The 22374-nt window shown below is 36.3% G+C and overlaps 1 protein-coding gene and 1 long non-coding RNA gene across 2 annotated transcripts; both read left to right on the top strand.

Moving 5' to 3' along the window:
• Nucleotides 1-428: 428 nt before the first annotated feature.
• On the top strand, nt 429-21192 carry Tra2b (transformer 2 beta homolog). Its single transcript, XM_027951455.3, has 9 exons — nt 429-627; nt 11652-11785; nt 12774-12936; nt 14582-14770; nt 16167-16282; nt 17278-17361; nt 19422-19481; nt 20097-20170; nt 20787-21192. The coding sequence occupies exons 1-9, from the start codon at nt 592-594 to the stop codon at nt 20795-20797; spliced, it is 867 nt and encodes a 288-aa protein (XP_027807256.1). The 5' UTR covers nt 429-591; the 3' UTR covers nt 20798-21192.
• On the top strand, nt 634-4270 carry LOC139706704 (uncharacterized). The gene is made up of 2 exons (XR_011708320.1): nt 634-2785; nt 2835-4270. It is a non-coding gene; the product is annotated as an uncharacterized lncRNA (long non-coding RNA).
• Nucleotides 21193-22374: the final 1182 nt, after the last annotated feature.

Raw genomic sequence — 22374 nt, 5'->3', positions numbered from 1 at the left:
GGCTACATTCAAAGTAAAGTAGGAAACTAGTGCATGGATTTCCGCCTCTTTCAATGATGGCAAACACAAAATGAGACAGGAAACCAGGCGGAAGAAAGGAATAAAGGGCGGGGTAAATGGTGACTCTTTCCTCCCAACTCCCACCTTCAGTGTTCTCCTGGGAGAGTTTCAGAAGTGATTCAGATCTGGCTGGTGACATCACTGTGTCCCGAGGCTACAACCCCTGAGGCCTTGAGACACACTCACTTTCCCGCCCAACAGAGGCGGAGAGACAGGGGTGGAGCAGCACGAGAGGGCGGGGCCGACGTCACATCCGGTTCGGAACCCGCCACCGCTGAGCTGTGAGGGCCTGGCGCGGAGGGGCGGGGCCGAGAAAGCGCGCGTTCTTGAGAGGGAGGAGCCGGGTTAAGGAGTGCCGCGTCACGTCCGGCAGAGCTAGAGCCCGAGCGGAGGTGGTACGGAGCGTTTCGGCTCTGAGCGGCTCGGCAACCCGTGCGTCCTGCGAGGCTGCGGCGGAGCCTCTATCGAGAAGGCGCAAGAGGTTGGCAGCTTCGACTGAAGCCCAGCGAGCAGCGACGTCAGCTAGGAGTCATGAGCGACAGCGGCGAGCAGAATTACGGCGAGCGGGTACGTATAGGTGGTGTAGGGGGTGGCTGTGTGGTCCCAGCTTCTTGCATCTCTTTCTAGGCCCATCGGCCTCGGCCTGGAGTCGGAGGCGTATTAGGCCCCGAAGCCTGAAGCCAGGAGGGATAGGTGACAACGTTTAAAAAGCCTTTGTGTATACGTGTCTTTGGTCGAAAAGGAAGCCGCCAACCGGTTATGCGGCTTCGTTCCCGAGACGGCCGTTTTTTCCGTTATAAGGAGGGGGGAGAGAGATTAAAAATGGCCGCGGTGTCCCCTCGGTGTTGGGGGAGGGGAGCGGTATCCTATTTCGCCGTTGCTCCCTGCGAAGCCTCGCCGCAGCCATCTTGGGCTGGCGGTCCGGGCGCGCAGCCAGAGGCACAAAATGGCGGAGGAGCGGCGCTCCGATGCTGGCAAGGCTTACCGCGGGCCGCGCCTCGGAGAGCCGCGTGGGGCGCGGGGAGACGTTTTGAGGGCCTTTAGCCCAGTGTTTAGGTCAGCGAAGGTCTTTTTTTATGGCAATGGAAAGCACAGTATCTAGGGTGTACTTGGCCTCGTTTAAGCTGGAAACAATCTGACGTAAATGCTGGGCCCGTTAGTTTTGGGCGAACGGCGTGCGGGCTTTGTGTTTGGCCTAAAAGGAATGCCGCTCTTGTATCGAAGGGGCGTTCCGGGCAAAAACCGTCGTCGGTGTCCTAGTAAACGGAACCTTAAGCTCGCCAAGATTGTTTTATGGAGATTTTTTTCCCCATGGGATTGTGAAGGAGAAATTGGCAGGCAACAATTTATGGCGCCGTTGTTTCCTTTGTTTTGGGACGTTCTGATCCCGAGAACCACCACGTGTTGGTACTCTTTGTTTACATCTCCTAAAGGTGGGCGTTGATTACGTTCCTAGATTGGGAGAATGAGATGGTTTCTAAGCTTAAACAGCATCGCTTAGCTGTGGGGCTTTGGATGTGAGATTCGGAAACCACCGAATGGCGGTAAAGGGCGGGGGGGCTTGCTAAAATGTTTGGAGCTTAAGGAAAACTTGTTGAAAGAAAGGTAATAAGTATCATAGAAATCATCTTTTGAGACTTACAGGAATAAGTTGAGCAGGCTTTTTTTTGTTGGTTGGTTATGAGTTGGTATTTGTTTTTCTAGTACACTTTGTTACTGTTAATTTTTTTTTTTTTGTAAAGCTGCCTTAAAGTCTGAATACCATTGGTCAAATAAATCCTATTTAAACATCTTATTAAACTCTTTAACATTTAAAAGATTTTCTTAGATGGTTTAGTAGAAAGTATTTTTAGAGAACTGCTGTATGACAGTGAACTTGAAACCAAATCTGATTAATTTGGTTTGAACTAATGAGACCTTGCTTATACATATAGATAAATAAATATTAGGTTTTTAGATTTTGATATTTCCCCAAAATATTGTTGACTAACGTCACCAGGGCGTTTTTGTTTTAAAGCTCTTCCTTGGGCTAAGAAAGTTTGATTTTAACCCACAAGTCGTCAGTGTGGCTTGTGACTATGTGTGGTTGCTGCCAACCAGAATACACTGTTTGGATATACTCTTGCTGGTGCTTGGCCTGAAGAGCAAATGATTTTAAAGTGTTAAGTTATTAACACCAATTACTGGATACTTTGTACTCTTCAGGGAGTACCAAATGATTTATTTCTGATGAGAGTTCCCAGTTGAAAATATTTGAAGAAGTTAAATATAGCGTTCTCCTGAGGTGGGAAAAATTGTTCAAAGAATTAACTAGTAAATATATGGAGAAGGAAATGATTGAAGGAAGAAATCAGTCCCAGTTTGAAACGGAGCCGGCTCAAATGAAACTGTGCCTCTTAATTTGAAAGTTTTACTTTCTGGTGTTTCTCACAAACCCGAATGAGTATTTGATAAAATGAAGAAGGGGAGAAAAAGGTTGTGTTAATTGGTACCTCTTTTACATAAGAGCCTTTGCTTTTTAAAATAGATTTTCTAAGTTTTGAAGTTTAAAAAATACTTCCACATTGTTGTATGTTTGTGTTTCCTTTCCAATTAGAACCTTTAAATGATTGGAAGCCTGGAACACATTTGGAGCACCAAGATAAGCTTAGCAAAACTATAAAATTCAATGGCATAATATAAAAGTAATACTTGATTGTTCAAGCCCCAGTCAGTGGGCACGTAGGTAGTATATACGTATTCGTGTGATGCAAAGAAATAAAGTGGGCACGTAGGTAGTATATACGTATTTGTGTGATGCAAAGAAATAGTGGTCAAGTCTGATTGACTAGCCTTTCCTTTTGGAAGTGAGCAGTGAAAAACATGTTCAGGGTTAATCTTGGATATGTTCAGTATAAATGACATCTTTGAAGCCTGGGGGGAAAAATGGCCTCATTTTTTCATTGACCTCTGGTTTTGGCTGTTAAACATTGTAAACTAATGTAAATAACACCAATCTCTTCAAATCAACTGGAATCTTTTCTCTTTTTTGTCTCATCCAGCCACTCCTATGTTCAACACCCCAACCTCCCTAGTACTGTTTTTCCTCCACCCTCTTTAGACTTTAGAAGCTCTTCTTTTCCTAAAGATTTAAGGTTTGTGTTTGGAGTAAATTATTCTCCCATTTGGTCACAGATATTGAATGGGTGAATGTATTTACACTTAGAACTGTGGCTCAGTGTATCCCATATCCCTACTTTGGAAATTTTTTTTAATGCATCTCAAAAGTTGATTTATAAGGAAATCATGTGACCTCTGATCTGGCCAGACCATATGAAAAAGTAAAATCTTGTTTTCATCTCCAGATAAGTTTCTTCCAGAATTTATTAAAAATGGCTTACATTTTAAAAAGGCAAGCCTAACATTTACATCCCTTCATAATTCTGAATATAAGAACACTTGAGTTGTTATTAAGTTTAGAGGTGTAAGTTTAAAATCTAGAAATGATCACAGTATCATGTTTGCATGTTTGGTAGCAACACAGTATAGTATTCTCCCCTCTTTGGGATTTTGGCTAGTTTGAAACTTTACATCAAGGATACAGAAACTAAGGAGTGTATCCTATTTGTAGACTGGGTATTTTAAGTTTTTGCCAAACCAGTCTCTTTAATGTTTTGGCCCAACAAATAATTTGATGGAATATTTACTTTGTTAGAAGCAATGTATTTGAGACAGCCACTTAACTCTGAAGAGATGAATAGTTTGGATTCTATCCCATCACATTGCCTTTCAAATTCTACAGTTTTTCTGTTTAATCTTGGGATATATTTGTTCCTTATTTTTAACCTGTGGCTCTAAATTTTCATTTTCAAAACTGAAACATCTCCTGAAGACTCTTTAGTCTAAAGTCCTCACACCAAACTCCTTTTACTTAAGGTTTAATTAAGGGGCTGGGGTTGTGACCTAGCGCATGTGAGACCCTGGGTTCAGTCCTCAGCACCACATAAAAATAAGTAAATAAAATAAAGGTATTGTGTCCTAAAAAATAATTTTAAAAAAAATTGAATTAAAAATAAGTGTGAGGAAATAGTTTGCATTGTTTTGTATCACTGTGACTGGTTAGATATGTCTGTTGAAACCAGGTTGAAATCTTTTCCCTTGGTTTAAATAAGAATGTTTTTAATAGAGTGAATAATGTCTGGATCTAGAAGGTGACATTTTCAAACTGAAATTACAAGTGATTTTACAAGGTAAGTACTGCTGGTTTTGTGAAAAGTGAAGAGGAATTCAGATGATGAGAGAAGTTTTAATGGTATTTGCTTTGTTTATACAGCATTTCCCCTTTATTGAGACCCCAAACCTAAACATTAATGCTTTTATAGTTGTTCATATTTTACCCAAGACAAGGAGAGAGCTACAGGTGTGTACATCTGAGCCTTAGAAATAATTTGTAAATGTTGACAAGAGCTTATACATAACTATTATTTTCTTACAAAGTATGGTGATTGATGTTCAGGAATTTTAAGTGTTTACCCAGGTTAGTATTCTGGGTATGTCATAGAATTAGATATTATCAATTTTTATTGGTTTAAACTGTAAGGCAAAAAAAAAAAAAAAATTCACCATAGCAAACTGTAGTCTTCAAAGTCCCCAAAAATCTTTGCTTTGAATTGGGTTTTGGAGGTTAATTATTTTCAGATTGTTACTTTTGTCAGTCTAAATTGTCACATACTGCAGCTTGGATGAGGCTCTTTTGCATTAAAATTTTTGTGCTTGTAGATAAAACAACAAAAAGCATACTTGTATTTGCTTGTGCTGAATGTACTTTAATGAATGTAAATTTAAGGGTTGTCTGTTTTTGCAAGAAATTTTCTAAAAGATTCAGGCAAGTCTTTATTTTTTATTTTTTTAGCAAGATCCTAGATTTTCTTTGCCAATGCCCTTTCCAGTTATTAAAATATTATAAAATATAACCTTGTCAGCTTGCTGAGTTTGTGCATGTGTAATGTTAAATGGACTCCAGTTTGTAGTCTCTAGAAACTTTGTAACAAATTGTATTGCTGATGGGACAAGTTTATTTTCTAAGTAGGGTCTCTTAACCAAATATATAACATTAGCCTAATTGTTGCCCTTCGGAGGCTTATAAAGTGGCCACTTGAACTTAGAAACTGAGTTGAAATAAGCATAATATTTATGTTATTTAGTCTGGTTTCTTAAAATATAGAAGGAGGAAAATTGGAAAGAGGTAATGAAATAAGAGCCAGGTGTCCCTGTATTGTAAACAGTTATGTTACCTAGATCTTTGGCCTCTGTTCCAGTATTTTCAGCATCTAAGCCCTGTATCTGTACATAATCTTTAGGAGGCCCTAAGGAAACCTGCTTGGGCATTCTGATTCCACGATTACATTTGTGTTACCAGCAAACATTTCCCATTACATTTTAGTGATGGATATTAAAAGAAAACCAATTAGTATGATTCCCTTAAATAAAAAGCTATTTAAGTCTTTTCCCAGATTAAATAAACAATAATTGACTGTAAAACTAGACTGGAAATAGTTTTTACTTTTTTAGAAAATACTTCCCAGGATAGCCATGGTTATCTTTATACCCAGATAGGTGTAAAGACTTACCTATAATTTTTTTTCTTTTAAGAATTTTTTTTCCAAAAGGAAAATATAGGAGAGGAAATGAATGGCATTAAATGAAAGATTATATGATAATGCAGAATGTTTCATGCAGGCAGTATTAGTATTTTCTAATCTGCTAAGTTGAGTCTTTTAAATCATTATCTGTGGAGGTGAGCTATAGTTTTCTATATTGCCACCTTATAAAGTAGAATTTTGCTCCCTGTGATTTCCAAACTTTAATACTTTGTTCATCAAGGGGAAAACATTACCAGAAAAATCTTTGAAAATACTACTGTTGGACTCAGGTTTGCTCTTTTCCTTCATAGCTACTGGCATATAGTAGTAGGTTGACTTAATTTTTGCTGATTTTAGTTGTAAATTTAGTAATTACACCATTCATACTATAAAACTTCAATAGAGCAGCTTTCCCAGGGGTGGGTTGAACACTATAGTTCCAAATTGTCAGGTTCCCTGACATTGTCTAACAGTGCTCTTTAAAATATACAGTACAAAAATGTGTGACATAAGATACGTTTCTTTATCCTATCTAGACAAGTCACAATGTTGTAAACCTCTTCAACCCTGAGCCTTTGTCATCATTGTACAAATGAATTGTCCGTGCTTTCCTTTCTTGCACTTTTGTATTAATGTGTCACTTTTTGACTAGAGATGTGCTTTTGACACTTAAGATTTTCTCTTGATGAATACAATCTTAAGAAGTGTGAAATGTAATTAACAGTTCTAAAATGTTAAATGAACAGTAAATGTTCAGTGGCGCACTTCACATTCAACTTAAAACGCATGATAAGTCTATTTGGAGTAGACATGAGATTATCATACTAGAAACAACAGAAAACTGTAGTTTCTGATTTTTGAACTGCATATTCTAGTTTTTTTTTTTTTTTAATCCAAAACGACAAGGGATTTTTTTTTTCTAGTTTCAGTTTTGGCACTGGATTTTATCCCGGAGTTTTAAAATATTCTTCATCCTGTTCTTTTTCTATTAAGGTTAATGTTGAAGAAGGAAAATGCGGAAGTCGTCATTTGACAAGTTTTATAAATGAGTATTTGAAGCTCAGGAATAAGTGAAGCTGAAATTTGAAAAAATAAAAGAAAGAATGCATGCTAATTATCAGACCAGAAGTCCCACTTGTAGAATATTGAGCAATTTGTGTGAAGTGGGGAAGATGAAAGAAGTCAGAATTTGAAACGGAAGAATGAAGAAAAGAAATAAAAATGAAGTTAAGATAAGAAGTAATCTGGAATCAGAAAGCACTACGCTAAGTAATTACTAGTCTGTTTATGTGTCCCTGTATATTTTGCTAAACATGCATGCATTATTTGTTTAATAGAAGAAAATATATACAGGGTAACGAAGTGCCTTCCAAGGGAAACGTATAAATTAGGTAATTCTAATTTTAACTGCTTAGTCAAATGATTGAAATGCAATTCTTTAAAAATAACCCTTTGTAGTCAAATACCAGGCAGTGATAAGCTCTCCAGCATGGGTAACAGTTGGCCTCCTGTTGTCCCTTAGATTTTTCATCTAACTAAGCTTGTTCTGGGACATGAGTGAGTACCTTCCGAGGTTGGAACTGCTGGTGGTATATGCCACCTCCATCCTCCCAACTCTTAATGCACTGACCTTTATCCTTCAGTACTAAATAATATATGATTATAATGTTTTTCTGTTGGAAGTTTTCAAAAGAATGTCACCAAGATGGTTATGAAGCCAAACCCCCAAAATCCAAGCAAAGCATTGAACCAGGATAGTTAAAATTTTGGAATGAAAGCATTAGTTTTTTCCCAAATGGTGTTAGTGGAAAGCTGCAACCATTTAGGCCCTAATATTCAGATGCATATGTGCCAAATAGGAACGATTCTTCAAATTTTGTTTAATGCTTGTTCCAGCCAAATGACTAAGGTTTCCGCTAAAATACAATACCTTTCCTTGGAAGAGGTGGGTCATACAAGTGAAACAGGATAGCTAATTCAAAATGTAATAGTAGTAATAGGTGCTTTGTTCCATTTTCTGTTATCAATGTTTAGCTATTATGATATTAAAGACAGATTCTAAAATAGTTTTTTTCTAGACTGCTATCCCTATCACTTCCTGAGGATACCAACTCAGAGTTCTGTCTTTTCTCTTTCTGTGTTTCATTGTAGCCAAGAAGAGTCAGATGATGGTGTGATGTTGTTGCCCCTGGTTGGATGGGACAAGTACACATATCAAAATAACTAGTAACCCCCAACAGTTGTCTTCTACCCAATTTAGAATGCCAAGGGTATCATCTTAATATACCTTTTTTTTTTTTTTGTAAACTGAAGGCAGCTTTAAAACTTTCTCTCAGGTGTAGGTCTTAAAGCTCTTGGAGAAAGTAATTTACCCCTGAAACTTACAGGATCCATTTTTTGATACTTGGGGCCTATTATCACAGTGTGAAAGTTGTACTTTTTATATTATTATTGCATTTTGTAAACAGAAGAAAAATATTCCCATTTATAAAGTTTTTGTATTCATTTTGCCTTAATTGTTGCTTTGTAAAACTTGCTATAAATAAACCAGTATAACGACATGAATAATGCTGATTTTGCACATAGCAGAGGTAAAAATTATGAATATTTCTGTTCAAGCCCTTGGATTCTTTTATCAAGAGACCTGAAAGGTCTAGAGAAAAGGGCCTTTTAGCCCCATAATCTATCGGAACCAGTATGAAATTTAATTATGTGGCCCAAACTGGAAAGACTTAAGGTAAAAATGTTGATGCTGAATGCTGGTGGATTGTCAACATCCATTCCTTCTTGGCCAAGTCATCTTTGGGTATTAGGGTGGCTTCTCCCTGGGCCATTGGGGAGACAAGGGAAGTTACAGGCCTTTGTCCTGGGACAGGCAGTATAAGGAAGACAAAAATAATCAAGAGTGTTGGTAAATGTTAGGGATGGATAGAAACATGGTTCCAGGAGGGCGGGGGGATCAAATAGAAAGCTTATAACTTCTGAAATTGAGTCAGTAAGACTAATCAAGCATCATACTCAAGTGTACTTTGATTTTAAGTTAATGAGTGGGTGCCCAACTCCAGACTTATTAAGTATTAAAGAGGTTTAGTGGATACCTCTGTTCTAATATACTGCATCTAGTTTTTTGAATAATATAGGGATTGGATGGTTATTTCTGCTTTTATCATCTCTTTCAAATAATTTCTGAGATTATCACTGTTCTCAATAGGGAGATGTCATCATATTTTGTTGGAAGGCTTATTTTTTAAATTATTTTTTTTAAATTTGTATTCCTTGTAGGTTGTATATTAACATATGACTAAGAGCCAATCAATAAGAACCAGGATTCTCTGAGCATTTTTCAGGGAATTTTTGGCTTTATTGTATTGATGCTAAAGGCATGTGTCCTTAGCAGTTCTTTTTGGTAGGGTTTTACTACTACTATTACTTTGTCTGCCCTGGGTGTGGAATTTGAAGTATCCTGTGTAGGGGCTTTTCCCCAACTGGTTTTATAGATTTGCCTGTGTATTAAGACTTAATTTATGCTTTGGATTTGGCTAATCTTTTAGGTCTCATTTCTTTTAAGCAAACTAAATTCCTTACATATATCTTCCCAACCAGCTAAGTGGCAGAAGGCTTTAATTTTCCTAAGAAAATATCCCTCATAGGAAAGAAAGTAGAGGTACTATTTAGGTGTTAACCAGATGGCAGTAGACAGGGTATTCCCCTTATTCTTGGTATATGAAATTTTGCATAGCCTGTTAGATTCTGAGGCTGAGTGAACTCTGATTTTATAAATACACTGTCTGGCTCTTGGTCTGCTCTGATTTCATGAATAAATAAATAAAGACTTATTTCCTAGACTAGTGCTTGTGAAATAGACTAAAGCATCTCAGCTTGGAATAAAGCTTTTCTGTTGATTGAAGCCGAGAAATTTGTGAAAAGGGTTCTTGCCTCTCTATACCTGATCTTCCTTTATATTCAAGTTCCAGTGTTAAAAATTTGTTAGCTATAACATTAGAGATTTTAACTGTTAACTGTAAGGCATTGGTGTTCTGCTCTCCTTCATGAGCAAGTAGTTCTATTTGGTTTCTATTAAAGCTTATAATTATTCCATTAAGTTATATTTCTAGCACTGGAATAGAAGCATTTAGATAACTTGTTCCTCATCTTCTAGATTAGCTTTTGCTTGTAGTGAAGATGGTAAAATTTGCACTCATATTTTTGAGGCGTATTGAGAGTAGAGATAAAAGTGTCTTTCTAAATGTTTGTTGGAACATTGAATACAGAAATCTAAGGGCTTGTAAATTGTGGTTTCCAGTATAGCAATACATCTTTAAACCATTCTTTCCGTTGAGGGTATCTATTTCTCAAAAACAATCTGAGGTTCTTTTTTCTTGTCTTTGCAGTCATTTATTGAAGAGGAGGATTGGTAGACAGGAAAGCCTGTGTAGCATTTCAAAAAGTTGTTTGTGGTATAGAGACCCAAATTCGTTTTCTTTGTTAGACTTTTCTTATTTTTGAACTTAAACTTGATCTTATCTGTTTGGTGCTATCTACACCCCTTACCCCCCTGATTCCCCCCTCCCCCAAGACATCATAGAAAGGATCTTCTGAGTGTTTTCCACTATCCTGTAAAAAAAGTTTATATTCTAAAAGGTTTTTAAACTGTAATTAATTAAGCCTTTTAGAGATGCCAGAATATTCTGAAGTTTGGCAGAGGGGCGATCTCTTGTGATAACTTATATTTGGATTCAGACTTTACAGTGACTTGATACTGTAAAATTGCTTCATTTTCAACCTGGCCATTTGTGCTGTGTCTCAGGTAGAGTTTCATTTTGGATTTCTAGGTCTTAAATTGGAAAACCTACAATGAATGCTGTCTTGCTTGGTGAGAGCTTAGTTATCAAAGACTTGGAGTCTCTTATCTTCTTGGTACCATTTGCAGAACTTTTCCCTAATTCTGTTACTAGCTATATTGCACATGCCTCTTCTGCTGTTTGACATGTGTCGTTAACTCATTGAATTAAATATCCTATTGAGACATTATGCTTTGCTGGTTTCTTTTTGAGATCTTTTTTGTGCTACTCGCCTGCCAGCTACTTGAATTTTGATTGAGAAAGCTTAGAGTACACAGATTATCTAGACTTCAGTTTTTGCTTGTAGTTCCTGATCACCTTTCCTTCCTGGACCCTAGATTAGTAGTTGATGATTTAATCTGTCTTGGTTTCAATATGTATTTTTTATATAACATTTCTAGTTTACTTATTCTCAGTTTCTTATAAGTTTACCCTGACCTGTCTCCACGTAGCTGAGAAATCTAGGTCTTAACAGGCCATTGCCTTTCTACTTAAGCTCCATCTGATTACGTTGAATTTCTTAGGAGCCTCCCACCATTAGATGAACCTAGGGTCTTATAGAATTTATTTAATGTCTATATGGCTGGTCCTTGCCTTCCACTAGGTTTCCACCTTTAGGACTTAAATGAGATCATTGTCCTTGTATCTTTCCGCATTCAACAATAAATACAACTCTTGAAAATTTGAAGTCTTAATGAAAACTATCAGAAGCATTCTAAAAGTAAGTTTTGCAAATTTTGTAGGGTTTTTAAATTGATTGTAACTTAACTGAAAGTTATAAGTTATAGATTTCATAGTTAATAAGATTCTTTCTCACCCTGGTCTTTATGGAGTAACATTCCCAAAATACAATCCTTGGACAGTTCCCTTAACCACCCTTTCTTCAGGGAGTGGGATCAGGTAACTCTTATCCCTGCTCCAGAAAGGTGGAAGAAAGGACAAATTAATTGACTTATGTCAGTTGGAGGAATGAAACTATTATACCAGGTATATGCAATTCCTGCCCTTACCTATGTTTTCTTATCTGTGGAAGAGGATTGCTCTCCTCACCATTTACCTCACAGCAGCTTGTTTGTTTTTGAAGTTGCCCAGAAAGTATACAAATTAAACTTTTGACATCTACGTGTAGGAATCCCGTTCTGCTTCCAGAAGTGGAAGTGCTCACGGATCTGGGAAATCTGCAAGGCATACCCCTGCAAGGTCTCGCTCCAAGGAAGATTCCAGGCGTTCCAGATCAAAGTCCAGGTCCAGATCTGAATCTAGGTAAGAAAGACAATCTTGAGATTTTCTTCTGTTTCTCTTAGCTCTGAAATTGGTGTGTGCTTTGTTAAACTAGGAAGATAGAGAGGGTTAGATCTTTTGTTGGCTTATTTAATATTGGTACTAGAAACGAACCTAAGTTGTGGAAGAGAGACTTTAAGTGGTTAAGAGCCTGGGCTTTTGGAGTCAGGGTTCAAATCTTACCTCTATTTTTGCTGGCTTGGGCAGATTACTTACTTAACCTTTTCAACGTTAGCTTATTATCTATAAAAGGCAAGTTATATTAGCTTTTTTTGAAGTTGTGAGGATTCACTATAAGCAAACTGTTAGTTTGGCAAATATTAAAACATTAGTTTTCATTAATTGCAGTTCTTTTAAATAGGTGTAGTCCAGTGTGGATTAAAAAACTTACCACAGTGTTGGAGGGGTTTGGGAGCTTTTTTGTGTGTGTTAAGAGAAGGCTGTGCATCCTGCTTTGCTTGGAACAGTCGCAAGTTATTAATGCCTCTTCAGGCATAATTAACAGCACCTCTTTTCTCAAATGTGTCCTGGATCGAGTGGTAATGCTAGTCGAGAGCCACTTATTGATCTTTTAAAAAATAAACTACCGGTGAAAAAACTGCCTGTGGTGGTGATTTTATAATTATGTTAAAATGAGTAGTGGGAGACAGAAATAGAGTGGTATTAAAAGCAAAAGATGTGCATAAACTAAGCAAGTAGAGTGCTGCATGCCTTGATTTTTCAGAAGATGAGTATAAATTTGATTTCATCTTTTGTTAATTTGAAGAAATGTTGGTATAGCTTGTGGTTTTGACAACACTTCTAGCAAAGTTGAAATGAGAGAAGAAAAAATGGACTCCGCTTAAATTGATGATCATGTTAACATCCAGATTGTATCCCTCTTTGGGAGTTTAACCTCCAGTAATAAAAGCATTGAAAGTCATATCTATTTCAGTTATTTATTATAACCTTTAAGCCTTTGTCTTAACAGGTCTAGATCCAGAAGAAGCTCTCGGAGGCATTATACAAGGTCCCGATCCCGATCTCGCTCCCATAGACGTTCCCGTAGCAGGTCTTACAGTAGAGATTATCGCAGACGACACAGCCACAGTCATTCTCCCATGTCTACTCGAAGGCGCCATGTTGGCAATCGGGTAAGATGAAAAACTTTTTTAAGCAGTACTGCCTAAATTTATTCCCATCTCATTCCCTCCCCCAACCAAGAACTGGTTTTTATAGCTGGCCTGTGACACCTGCCTATAATCATAATCCCAGTGACTTTGAGATGAGGTGGGAGGATCCCCAGGTTTAAGGCAACCTGTCTCAATAAAAACAAGTACTCTAGTAAAAGTACTCTTGGGTTCAGTCCCCAGTACCTTATCACTGCCCAATAAAAAACTAACAGGACAGTGGAGCTATTAGCAGTATAACATACAGCTCCATACTGATGTTACTCATAATTCTGGGGTGTGGTTTATAAATTTTAAAAGGTGCTCTCCTAAGTTTTTTCAAACTTATTTTAAACTTATTTTTGGTATAAGGAGTTTGTTTTTAAAATGGAATGTAATTTCCCTAGTAAATTGTGATATAAAAGTGAAACCTGGTAACTTCATTGTGGAAACTGGAAAGTTAATAACATGGTCCTTTTGTTGTATCAATGCTGATTGCTTAATACGTGTTAAAAATGGTTTGGTATACATCTTCTTGGGTTGCATTTATTTGCTGATTTCCAGAAAATACTAAATGGAATGTCTGGACATAATAACTTTCCACTCCATCACTAGTATGATGAAATCAGGTGCTGTGCTGTTTCCTAGGCAAGGCGTGAGCCATCCCTTTGTATAACATGTTTACACCGCATATGCTACCCCCACCATTACTCACTTAGCCATCTGAAAGCAGCTGAGACCATATTCATATAATTACTGTTACTGTGCCTATTTTGTAAGTCAAGTTTTTTCATAGGCACATAACTGAATTGTTTAAGGTATAATAATAGAAAAGTCTGTTTTAGTACAGGTGTAATTAAAAAAAAAAAAACTTTTTTTTTTTTTTTTTTTTTTTTTTAAAGTTGAAGATGAACACGAAACTTTATTTTTATGTGGTGTTGAGGATTGAGCCCAGTGCTTAACACTTGTGAGGCAAGCACTCTACCACTGAGCCACCAACCACCCCGGCCCTACAGTTGTAAATTTTACCTACCGATGAATGAGGGCTGACTTATAATTTTTTTTAGTGCCATTTTTTCATCATGACACACATTTTAGTAGGCAATTAAGAAATATAGTGGTGTTTTTTGATACTGTTTTTGGTGCTGGGAATTGAGCCCCAGCCCTTGTAGTAATGATTTAAAGTATACAAGAAGGTTATGTGCAAACAGTTTTTCATAGTAGGAGCAATATGTGCTAGCAATTTGAACATCCAGCTTTAGTATCTGGGCAGGGCCAATAGAAATAATGCCTATGGACAAAGTGATAACTATAGCATGGGTATGTGTGTTCTTGTGAAAGCCTGAATGTTTTTTTACTTTTTTGGTTTTTGTTAGAGAATTAAATCCAGGTTGCATTACCACTAAGTTACAGCCCTGTTTTTTTGTTTGTTTGTTTGTTTTTCTTTTTTCCTCCCTTTTGAAACAGGGTCTCAACAAGTTCTTCTGTGGTCTTTCTGCCCATTCTTTAAAATATTTGCAGTGCTTTGTAATTTTTAAATGATATTTGGTCTAATTATATATCTTACGGGTTCCTTCACATTATTTCTAAAGAGGTTTTCTAAGTTTAATACCCTTTTTTCTATTTCTAGGCAAATCCTGACCCCAACTGTTGTCTTGGAGTATTTGGGTTGAGCTTATATACCACAGAAAGAGATCTGAGAGAAGTATTCTCTAAATATGGCCCCATTGCTGATGTGTCTATTGTATATGACCAGCAGTCTAGACGTTCAAGAGGATTTGCCTTTGTGTATTTTGAAAATGTAGATGATGCCAAGGAAGTAAGTAAACATTTACCTTTGTATTAAAAAAAAAAAAAAGGATTTCTGTTTAACTCCCAAGTACTAATGGACAAGTGCTTAGACAAGGACAGTTTTTGCTATTTATGGTATAAATAGGAGATATGTAACTACAGTTTTAGGTAAATCCTTCTAGCCTCAGATATCAAATTATACATTGAATTCTTTTTTCAAACTTTCATTGTGGGGAAATTTCAAATCCATGTGGATTAACAGAAAAATGATTTAAGACATTTGGTTCTATCACCTAGTTTGAATAGTTCTCAGCTATGGCTAGCTGTGCTGCAAATCTGTTCTTTCCATATAATTTTGAGATGATTGCAACATGTCGCTTATTTCTGTAAATACGTATTACTGTTTTGGCATGTATAAGTAAAATACAGGAATATTAATAATTCTGTGATTTAGAGTATCAGTGTTTACATTGAGCTGTTTTCTAAGGTGGAAAATAATCTGAAGAGATGGTTATAACTTAATGTTTTAATTTTTTAGAAGTATATTGGCAAGTGAGTGGTTTATTTGGATTTTTATTTGACTTGAGGCAGGATGTAGTGGAACTTTCATGTGTGAGATTCAAACAGCATTTACATTTCAGACTTTAGATGAAAAGGTGTGGTAGCTGTGACATCATCTTAAGGGGGAAGGAACAAGAAAATCAGAAGCAATACAGACCTACTGGTTAATGTTTTTTATTTATTTGTTTTAGTTGTAGGTGCCAAAAGTTATACAATTTGGCCCAATCTCACTGACAGTGTAGTAGGCTTCTGAATTTTCTGATTCACTTGCTACAGCTATATGAACACTGGCTTGAAAATCTGTGCTAAAGTAGTAACATTGGAACTAGAAACTTAAATTCTGCTTAGGTTAAAGGCTGTTTCCTCAAATTATCAAACTTCTAAGACTTTGAAATGGGGTATTTTTGTTTTTAAATGCAGAGTTTTTCAGTTGGTGTATACTCTGGATAGGAGGATATGTGAATAAAACTTTGTAAAATCATAGGATCTCAGTTCTGCTTTTACAACCAAAAGCATCCATATGTAAAGGAAAGTGTGGCACTGTGTTCAATCATTTATGGATTTCATTTGATTCCTAGCCACTTAGATTGTTAGTTTATGGATCATTAAGAGTCAGGCATCTGGCCATATTTGGCTCTCAGATAATGTAGTTTATCAACCATGCATCACTTTAGAGCTGGAAATATTATTAAATTGTAGTAAAAGTTTCTACGACCAGCTTTGTTTTTAAGATTTCATGTTCTAGCCTGTGTTAAATGTTTGACACTAACTGAAAGCGTCCACTAGGTTATTATTTTTAAAGCTATAGGATAATTTAGTATTTTTGTCTAAAATGCATACACCAGTTTATTTATCTTTTGAAGGCTAAAGAACGTGCCAATGGAATGGAGCTTGATGGACGTAGAATCAGAGTTGATTTCTCTATAACAAAAAGACCACATACCCCAACACCAGGAATTTACATGGGGAGACCAACCTAGTAAGTTTACTTTGAAGATAAAAGTGTGATTGACAGTGAAGTTTGTTAATTTCTTCCTGAAAACACTTGATGAAGTGACACCTACATAAAATCCTGTGACCTCGTAAATCATTTTTCTTATCTCTTAACTAGCTAAAACTAGGTAGATTGTATGTGATGGAAACATTCTATTTGTATCACAAATTTTGTTTGCCATCATTAAATCATTTCCTATAATAGGAATCTCAAACCGTTGTAGATAAAATCAAGTTTGTTGTTTTTTTTTTTTAGAATATAATACATGGGCTCCAGTTACTGCACTGAAGTATAAAATACTTACCATGACTCACCAGCTGTGTACCATATTGACAGAAAACTTATTCATTTAAGTCTAAATATAATGTTCCATATAATAGAGAATTATGACTATGTTCTATGGTTGCCATATTCTCCTGACCAGCTAAACCTTAGCCTACTCAGAAAAATAAAATTTTATTTTTCCTTAGAAATGTGAACTAGTGAATTAACTTTATAAAGTATTTTTTAGTTGTGGATGGACACAATACCTTTATTTTGTTCATTTTTTTATGTGATGCTAAGGATCAAACCCAGTGCCTCACATATACCGGCGAGCGCTCTACCACTGAGCACTGAGCCATAACTCCAGCCCAATGAGTTGGCTTAATAAATGAGTGATTAGGACCTGTGAGCCTCCTTAACCAAAAGAGATGAAATATTGTTACAAGGGATGAGAAAAGGGAAAGGCAGATATTGGTGAGGATTATAATAAAATTCATTTTATATTTTAACATCAGAGAAGACCTACATATTGTAGATACCACTATTTTTGTACAGGAGAAAAAGATCCAGTTGTGTACATAGATCTTGACTAAAAAACCCAGAACACTGCATAGTATTTTGCTATATATGTGTACTGATTTTTAATAGCATAAGTCTTATCTGGGAAGATAGAAAAGACTACTTGAATTTTTTAAAATGTGTATTATTATTCACAGTGGCAGCTCACGCCGTCGGGATTATTATGACAGAGGATATGATCGAGGCTATGATGATCGGGACTACTATAGCAGATCATACAGGTATGTTATATGGAAGGCCATTACCCTTCTGAGTCTCAATTGTAAGGTATTATTTAAAGCAACACAAAGCTTAGTTTTTAGTAAAGGCTTTACTGTTGGGGCCATATCTCGGTGTCAGAGTGCTTGCATGCTCACGGTCTTGATTTTGACCTCAGTGCCAAAAAGAAATAAAAGCTGGAGTTTATTTTTTTTATATTTTTTTATTTTTTAATTTTTTATTGTGGGTTGTTCAAAACATTACAAATTTCTTGACATATCATATTCCACACTTTGATTCAAGTGGGTTATGAACTCCCACCTTCACCCCATACACAGATTGCAGAATCACATCAGTTACACATCCATTGATTTACAAATTGCCATACTAGTGTCTATTGTGCTCTGCTGCCTTTCCCATCCTCCCCCCTCTCCTCTCCCCACCTCTCCCCTCCCCTCCCCTCCTCTCTCTCTACCTCCTCCACTGTATAACCCTGAGGGTCTCCTTCCATTACCATGCAATTTCCCTTCTCTCTCCCTTTCCCTCCCACCTCTTCATCCCTGTTAAATGTTAATCTTCTTCTCCTGCTCTTCGTCCCTACTCTGTTCTTAGTTACTCTCCTTATATCAAAGAAGACATTTGGCATTTGTTTTTTAGGGATTGGCTAGCTTCACTTAGCATAATCTGCTCTAATGCCATCCATTTCCCTGTAAATTCTATGATTTTGTCATTTTTTAATGCAGAGTAATACTCCATTGTGTATAAATGCCACATTTTTTTTATCCATTCGTCTACTGAAGGGCATCTAGGTTGGTTCCACAGTCTTGCTATTGTGAACTGTAAAAGCTGGAGTTTAAATCAAATTTTAGGTTTATGTGTCTTTAATTTGGTATCTGTATTTGCATTTTTGTTGAATGATTATTCTAAAATATTAAAGGGAGCTTTACCAAGAGTTAATAAATAATAAATAAAATAATAAAAATAATAATAAAACTTTATTTTAAACATTGTATATGAATCAGCTGAATTCCCTGAAAGTTGGCATGTGTTTCCATTTTGGCAGTGGTTGGGTAATTTAGCTATCAAGTAAAAAATGTAAATTTATGTGATGATTAGATATGAACTATAACAGTTAACCTTGATGGGTTTGTGGCTTTGAGGTATGGATGTCTTTTTGCATGGTACTTCGATAAATTTTAAGAAATTGGAAGTTGTCCTAGCCAGGTTTATTTGCACATTCCTGTAATCCCAGTGATTCAGAAGATGGCAGAGTTCACAGATTGAGACCTGTCTTGGGATTTAACTCTGAGTTCAATCCCCAGTACCCAAAAAAGAAAAAGCGATTAAATTGTTTATATATCGCTGTCTGTAGGAGTGAGTTTAAGTATGCTTTTGACATTGCCAACATTTAACCCACACAAACTCAAAAAAAAAAAATTTGTTCTTTCTAAGCAAGAAATACATGTTAAATAACACTTAAAAGTAGAGGCTAAGATTATAGTCTTCATTTTTCATTCACTTGGTAGCATTTACTTGGAAATGTTCTGTAGTGTTAATACTCATTTTAGCCACCAGAGAGAGCACTGTGCAATTTTCTAAAAAGGATGGCAAAATGGACTATTTATTATACAACACTAGTATTCACTGGGCACAGTGCCAAACACCTGTAATCCCTCGTGACTCAGAAGGCTAAGGCAGAATTTCAAATTTCAAGGCCAACCAGGAGAACTTAGCAAGACTTTACTCAAAAAGTAAAAAGAGCTAGGAATATAGCTCACAGTGGTTGAATACTTCTGGGTTCTATTTCCAGTATTGTGCCCCCACCCCCAACTAGTTTCACTCAAGGTTCATGAGGTTTTTTTGTGGGGTACTGGGGATTGTGGAGCCATACCTGACCCCACACAAACACTTTTTTTCTTTTTTTGGGGGGAGGGGATCCCTCCTAAGTTGCTGGGGCTGGCCTTATAAATTTGCCATCATGCCTCAGCCCCTTGAAACACTGAGGTTAGAGATGTGAACTGCTGCACTTCGTTTTCGTTTTCGTTTTACCTTAAAACTAAATGTTGCTTTTCTGTCTTCACAGAGGAGGAGGTGGAGGAGGAGGTGGATGGAGAGCTGCTCAAGACAGGGATCAGATTTACAGGTATGTCAGGAAAGAATTTAAATCTGGACAAAACCAGAAAACATTAGATAGTGATATATATAGGTAGTTTTAAGTGTATTCACAAAATTGGATTTCTTTTAGTTTTAAAATACTCTTTAACAATAAAAAGGGCTTTGTAGTGTTCATAAAAGTTAATTTGACTTATAATAAGTAATTGGTGTCATTTCATAAATAATGAGGGAAGCAATTAAGTCATGGATATGGATGCAGATTTGTAGTCATTTGCTTATGAGTCTTAATTTCTCAGTTTTTCTTTCTTAAATAAGTACAACCTACTTGAAACACTAGTCAATTTTGTTTATGGTGTTATTCCATACAAGTGGTTGTAATTAATGGTATAATTAATAATTAATTATATTCAAAACTAAGCACATTGTTTATTGATGGAATATAACAAGGAGTATTTGACCTGATAGTTTTTTGGAGATGCTTATGGATTCCAGTACACTAGGGCCCAGTATGATGTTCATTCTGAAAATTTAGCCTTTGAAGCCTAACTAATGAAAAAAAATTAGAGGTTTATTAGGTCCTTCTAGTTTTTTTCGTATAATCGTAATTTGTAGAGACTTAGACATCCTTGACATTTGTTTACAGAAGGCGGTCACCTTCTCCTTACTACAGTCGTGGAGGATACAGGTCACGTTCCAGATCTCGATCCTACTCACCTCGTAAGTTTTTTATCTTTATGATATTGTTTATATATTATAATATTATGACTTCTTCTGACTTGGCATCTACAGGTAGTTGAGTGATCGTTTTGCAAATAATGGGTTGATCCACGTATTATCATTGTATATCTATTATATCCACGTTAGGATCCATTTATTTGTTAAATAAGCCTAACATAATCTGTCACCATTTTGTTTTTTCTGCTTTGGGAACTATTACAAATTTTGTACAACTGGAATTGTGTCCTTTATATGTTCTTGCATCTACTTTTTTGCTTTCCACATTTTTTTATTGGTACCTCATAGCTGTGCCTAATGATGGGATTCATTGTTACATAGTCATGTATGCAGTATGACAACATAAGTTGGCCTGTATCATTCCCCAACACTCATCCCCTCCCTCCCAGTTCGGGTTTTTAGACTCTTAATCTCTCATATCTAGTATTTAACATCTCATTTCTATTTTTTGTACACACATGCCTGTTATTCCCACAAAGGGAATCTGCTAGAAATTTCCTAATCGTAGAATAGTCTAATAAAGTTCTTAGCATTCAAATAAGCTTGATATACTGCTCCCTTAGCATTAAAGCATGTTTATTTTTCATTTTCTTTCCAGGTCGCTATTAAAGCATGAAGTTGAAGATTTTCTGAAACCTGCCATAGAGCTGGGATATTGTTTGTGGACAATATTTTTTATTGTCTCATGTTTAAAAAGTGAACAGTGCCTAGTGAAGTTAGGTGACTTTTACACCTTTTATGATGACTACTTTTGGTGGAGTTGAAATGCTGTTTTCATTCTGCATTTGTGTAGTTCGGTGCTTTGTTCAAAGTTAAGTGTTTTCAGAAAAGTATGTTTTGCATGTATTTTTTTACAGTCCAAATTTTGACTGCTGAGAAGTTTCTATTGTACAAAACTTCATTTAAAAGGTTTTTCTACTGAATCCAGGGTATTCTGAAGATCGAAGCCTGTGTGTAAAATGCTACCAAATGGCAAAAAGCAACAATAAACAATTTGATTTTTACTTTTCTTTCTAACATATCAGTGCTTAGAACTATTCCAATTTGTCAGTAGTAAATTTAAAGACAAAACTGCCCATTTTACTCCAATCCATGAAACATAAACCATATTTAATATACTTGCAAATAAATGTTAAAAATATGCTCTGTAACTCTGTACTGCTAGTATTAGAACTAAAAATCTTTCAATACAGCAAGCGCTTAATGCTTATAAATGTGGATTTGTCAGCTTTTATGTAATCTGTATCATAGCAGAGGAATAAGAAGAGTTACACATTGTATCCCTTAAGGCTGTTTCTTAAAAGCTGTTACAAGGGGATAATGGTATGTCATCTAGTTATCAGCAAGTAACAATACATTCCACCACAAATGTACTCTTGTTATAGTTTTTAGACTATATGAGAAAACTGGGTGCTTCAGAATGTGGGGTAAGAGAAGGGAACACTACACCTGTGTCATGGATGAACTGAAGACATTGCCTGTTCATTTTTTAAATATTTTCAGGTCCTTTGCTTACCAAAGGAGGCCCAATTTCACTCAAATGTTTTGAGAACTGTGTTAAATAAATGCAAATGAAGAGACAAAAATACTGGTGCAACTCAGTTTACAAAGAAGTGTTGGTTTTCTTTTGATCTTGTGGTAATTAGGTTAGTTGTTTAGGCCCTGATGTATGCTTCTTGGGCTGAGATTTATACTTTGTTTTTTTGTTGTTTTAAGATTGTTTCTCAGAAGTACATTTAGAGTGGATAAGTAGATTTGGGGGTGAAGTTATATAACTTTACCCTCCACACACATCCTGAGGGTTACCTAGAATACCTTGGTATCAGTTCTTTTACATTTAATTTATTCTTACAACCAATTCTGAGAATGTCATAGGTAATGGTGTTATGCTACTGGCTTTTATAGCACTTAGATATAATTCAGTATGTTCCAGTATGTATGTGTTTTGCATTAATTTCACTTAACAATCATGATGTAAAGTAACAGATCAAAAGGCTGCTAAGGTGGCATTTGGGCCTAGGTGGTCTCAATCCAGCTCTTCTTTTTTGTTTGTTTGTTTTTTGTTGGTAGGACAAAAAATTTACCAGCCTATTTATTGGCCTAGGGTATACAGCATCCTTGGGAATAACCATGTCTCATTGATGTATCCTACAAAAGTATTTGGGTTGATCTGTTAATAATACAAA

The sequence above is a fragment of the Marmota flaviventris genome, chromosome 8 (assembly GCF_047511675.1).
Source record: "Marmota flaviventris isolate mMarFla1 chromosome 8, mMarFla1.hap1, whole genome shotgun sequence".
NCBI classification, from domain to species: Eukaryota; Metazoa; Chordata; class Mammalia; order Rodentia; family Sciuridae; genus Marmota; species Marmota flaviventris.
Note: the sequence above shows the minus strand (reverse complement) of the source record. Positions and strands in the feature narration are given on the sequence as shown.